At 64.2% G+C, this 3,430-nt stretch overlaps 1 protein-coding gene across 2 annotated transcripts in view; it reads right to left on the reverse strand.

Moving 5' to 3' along the window:
- PARVB (parvin beta) overlaps positions 1 to 3,430 on the reverse strand; it is an 85,351-nt gene that overhangs the window by 15,972 nt on the left and 65,949 nt on the right. The window contains exon 7 of one of the 2 annotated variants that reach the window (XM_014588672.1): positions 2,571 to 2,590. The exons of the other annotated variant lie outside the window; for it this stretch is intronic. Within the exon in view, the coding sequence (XP_014444158.1) occupies positions 2,571 to 2,590 (20 nt within the window). The remainder of the gene's footprint in view (positions 1 to 2,570; positions 2,591 to 3,430) is intronic. 2 annotated transcript variants of the gene reach the window in all.

Here is a 3,430-nt window from a genome sequence, read left to right on the forward strand (position 1 = left end):
CCCTCCGTCCTGCCACAGTCTTGGGTAGGGGCTCAGGGCCAACTGAAGCCTGGGGGTGGGGGGGCGGGCCGCCTGCAGAGGAAGGCAAGCAGCAAGCTGTTGCCATGGAGACCAGGCTGCAACCTCCCTGCTCCCCTGAGACTCATTTCCATGGAGCAAAGCCTCCTCACCCCACCTCAGCACAGTGATAACTACAAGCGGGGACCCTCAGGAGATGGGGCAGGGCGTGGGGCAGGCAGAGCAGAGCCCGTCTCCTCCCTGGCTCGGCGCTCACGGGGAAGAGGGCTGTGGCAAAGCCCTCCGAGCAGTCGTTAGCCTAGGAGGGTCTGCCTGGTCTTCCGGAAACTCCCAGAACACCTGGTACCTGCCCTGTGCACCTGCGGCCCAAGCTGGCTGCTGCAGGGGAAGTGCACCGAGGGAGAGGGCAGGACACTTCCAACTCAGGGAGCTACCTGCAAAGGGACTGGGGGGAAGGGCTGTGGGTGCCCCCAGACTTCACAGGCACTGCTGCCTGCCAGGCACGCAAGTGTGTAAACACCACCGCAGGGACAGGTGTGCTCCCATGCGCAGAGCGTGCGCGAGTCAGATGACTGGAGAAATGCTGAGGCAGGCGGGGGTGGGAGAGGTGGCGGGGGCCAGTTCGGGCCAGGGGGTCACGGAGGGCCTCACTGATAAGTGACATTTGAGCCATGAGCTGGAAGAGCTGAAGGGGGAGCCCGGAAGTGGGAGTGCCCTGGGGCACCCTCAGCAAGGGAGGCATGAGACCAAGCCTGGACGGACAGTGGAGAGCGGGAGGTCGGAGGAGGCCAGGAGAGACCAGGGGTGTTCTGAGAACAGGAAGTGGCATGAGGAAGGGCTGAGCCAGAGAGCAACATGGGGGAAGTGGCGCCCTGGGGGAGGCAGCATCGTCAGACTCTGGCAGGGCAGTGGGGGTGCAGGAGGAGGGGAGCCACGACGAGGAAGCCAAGGCCGGGGGTGCCGAGGTTGCCAGGCTGGGTAACCAGGAGACGGGGAGTCTGCGTCAGCAGCAGCCGTGCAGTGGGGCCGCACTAATTGCTGTCACCGACAACAGCCTGTGTGCGTGTCACAACAAGGTGGCCGGAGCCACCAAGGCGGGCACAGCCCTGCGCCCTCCCCCAGTGGAGGCTGCAGCATCTTTCAGTACCTGTCACCGAGGGGTCACAGCCAGCACGCTGGAGCCTAAAGCTCGTGCACACCACCCGAGGCCCGGGTCCCCAGCCGAGCTGGTTCTCTTTAAACTCTCAGTCCCAAACAGATGGGGCAGCCCCTCAGAAAGCCAGGCCTTAAAAACGTGAGGTCCCTCATGTCATCTTTATGCCCTAAAGTGCTAAAGGGGTCTGAGGCTCCTCTGTGCGGTCGACAGAGGGGTGCATTGTGCCCCAAATTGGGCTGCCACCCAGACACAGGGCAGGCTGGCGAGGCCGGCTGCCTCTGCTCAGGTGTCCCCAGCTGGTCCCAGGCCCTCCTCTGCTGCCCTCTGCTCCCCCAGCAGCCGTAACCAGAGGCTTCCCTCTCTCATTTGTTTTTTAATAACAAGGACTTAAAGAGCTGAACTGCTCCTTAAAGTCGCTGTGGGGCTGAGTGTCCCCACACAGAGCCGGCCTCCGACAGGCGAGGGCACGGAGAGCTGCATTCCCTCGCGCGCTCATGTTCTGGGCCCTTCTGGACCTAAGGGAGGGCCGCTCCTCCTCAGTGGGCCACGGTGGTTCCTGGTCGGACTCAGGGGTGGCGCCCCCACCCCAGATCAGAGGACCCCGAAGCAACAGGCCCAGCTCTGGTGTGGCAGGCTCACAGGCTGCGTGGGAGCTGCCGTTTGGCTAAGACCTGTCCCACTGCCTGGAGAACAGAATCTGGGGGCCTCTGTGTGGGGATATCCCCAAAAGAGGGAGACCCAGGCCAAGGCTGAGGACAGGCCTTCCCTCCCCTGAGGCCTTAAACGGGCCCCAAGAGATGAAGATGGGGTCCTGGGCTGTAACGGGGCGCAGCCAGAGACAGCGACCACCCCCTTTGAGACGGGCCTCTGAGCTCAGGAAGGGCTGAGCCGCGGGCCTGCCACTCGCTGCTTTCCCCCAGCCTGTGCCCGCTGCCCCGACTCAGAGACGAGGACCCAGGGGCTAGGGCGGGCCAAGGGCACCAACGGGATCAGGGTTATGGCGGCCAACGTGAAGGAAGCCTGTCACCCGAGGGTCCGGGGAATGCCTGCACGGAAGCTCATCACAGAGGCAGGCTGTCGCCGGGGATGAGGGGTGAGGGTGGGGCACCGCTCTGCCCAGTGCCCTCCCCCGTCCAGCTCCAGCCTGGACAGCGAGGGCACAGCCACACCCCAGACTCTGCCTTCGTCTGCCCCCGCCACCCAGCTCTTCATGACTGAGAAACGAACCCGGAGCCCGGAGCACAGGGGTGGGGGCTCCGCATGTTCTCGAGGGCTCTGGAACCATGAGCAGCAGGCCGGCCCCCGCGTCCCACTCCCCTTTGTGACCAAGTGAACCCGGGAGTTCCCTGGGACAGGACAGCTCAGGCACCCGCCCCGCCCCCACCAGGCCACTTACCAAATCGGCCCATCATCATCCTGCAAACAGAGCAGAGAGAGCGTCAGGGGGCACTCAGAGCATCGGGTCAGGGTCACCCACGTGCAGAGAGCGTCTCTGGTCCCTCATAGTTTCCTCGCAGCTCAGGGGAGGGTGATGGGATCAACCAGAAGGCCCAGGGGAAGGGCTGCCATGAGATGAGTCTCAGCGTGCTCCCTGGGGTCCCGCAGCTGAGGCACCCGCGGACTGGCAGCCTCGCACAAGGTCAGCAGCACATGGCCCACTGGAGCCAGAGCGGCCCACGTGTGGACACAGGTCCTGGCGCCGCCACGGAATGGGCACCGTCAAACCCAAGGCTGCAGACCCCCCGGCACCACGGGTCAGCAAGTAAACGCAACACGCTCGCTGGGGCTCCTGAATGAGAGGGCCCTCCAGATCCACCAGGCCGGCTGCCCCTGCAGGCAGGTGAGGCTGAAGTGCCCCAAGGACAGTGAGGCCTGGCTGGCCCGGGTTCCCAGTGTGAGTGCAGGTCCTCCCGTACGCTGTCCTCCCGTACGCTGCTGTTCTGAGACACGGGAGGCCCTTCTTTCGTCCCTAGATCCCTGCAGGCCCAACTCCTTTGGCCCCATCTTAACATTAACCACTTACTACGTGCAGGCTGTGGGGACACAGAAATAGACGCCCTGGGGGGCTGAGCAGCGCACGGCCCCTGCCCTGGAGACGCCAAGTGGGAGAGACTCGGCATCGCTCTTAGCATGGGCCGTGCCGCTAAAAGCAAGAACACGGAGACACCATGGAACTAGGAGGAAGCCTAGCGCTCCTGCTTGGCAAGCAGGGAGAGCTTCCTAGAGGTGGAGACTGCACAACTGCTCTAGGGAAAG

This window comes from Tupaia chinensis, unplaced genomic scaffold (genome assembly GCF_000334495.1).
Source record: "Tupaia chinensis unplaced genomic scaffold, TupChi_1.0 Scaffold000294_1, whole genome shotgun sequence".
Taxonomy (NCBI): domain Eukaryota; kingdom Metazoa; phylum Chordata; class Mammalia; order Scandentia; family Tupaiidae; genus Tupaia; species Tupaia belangeri.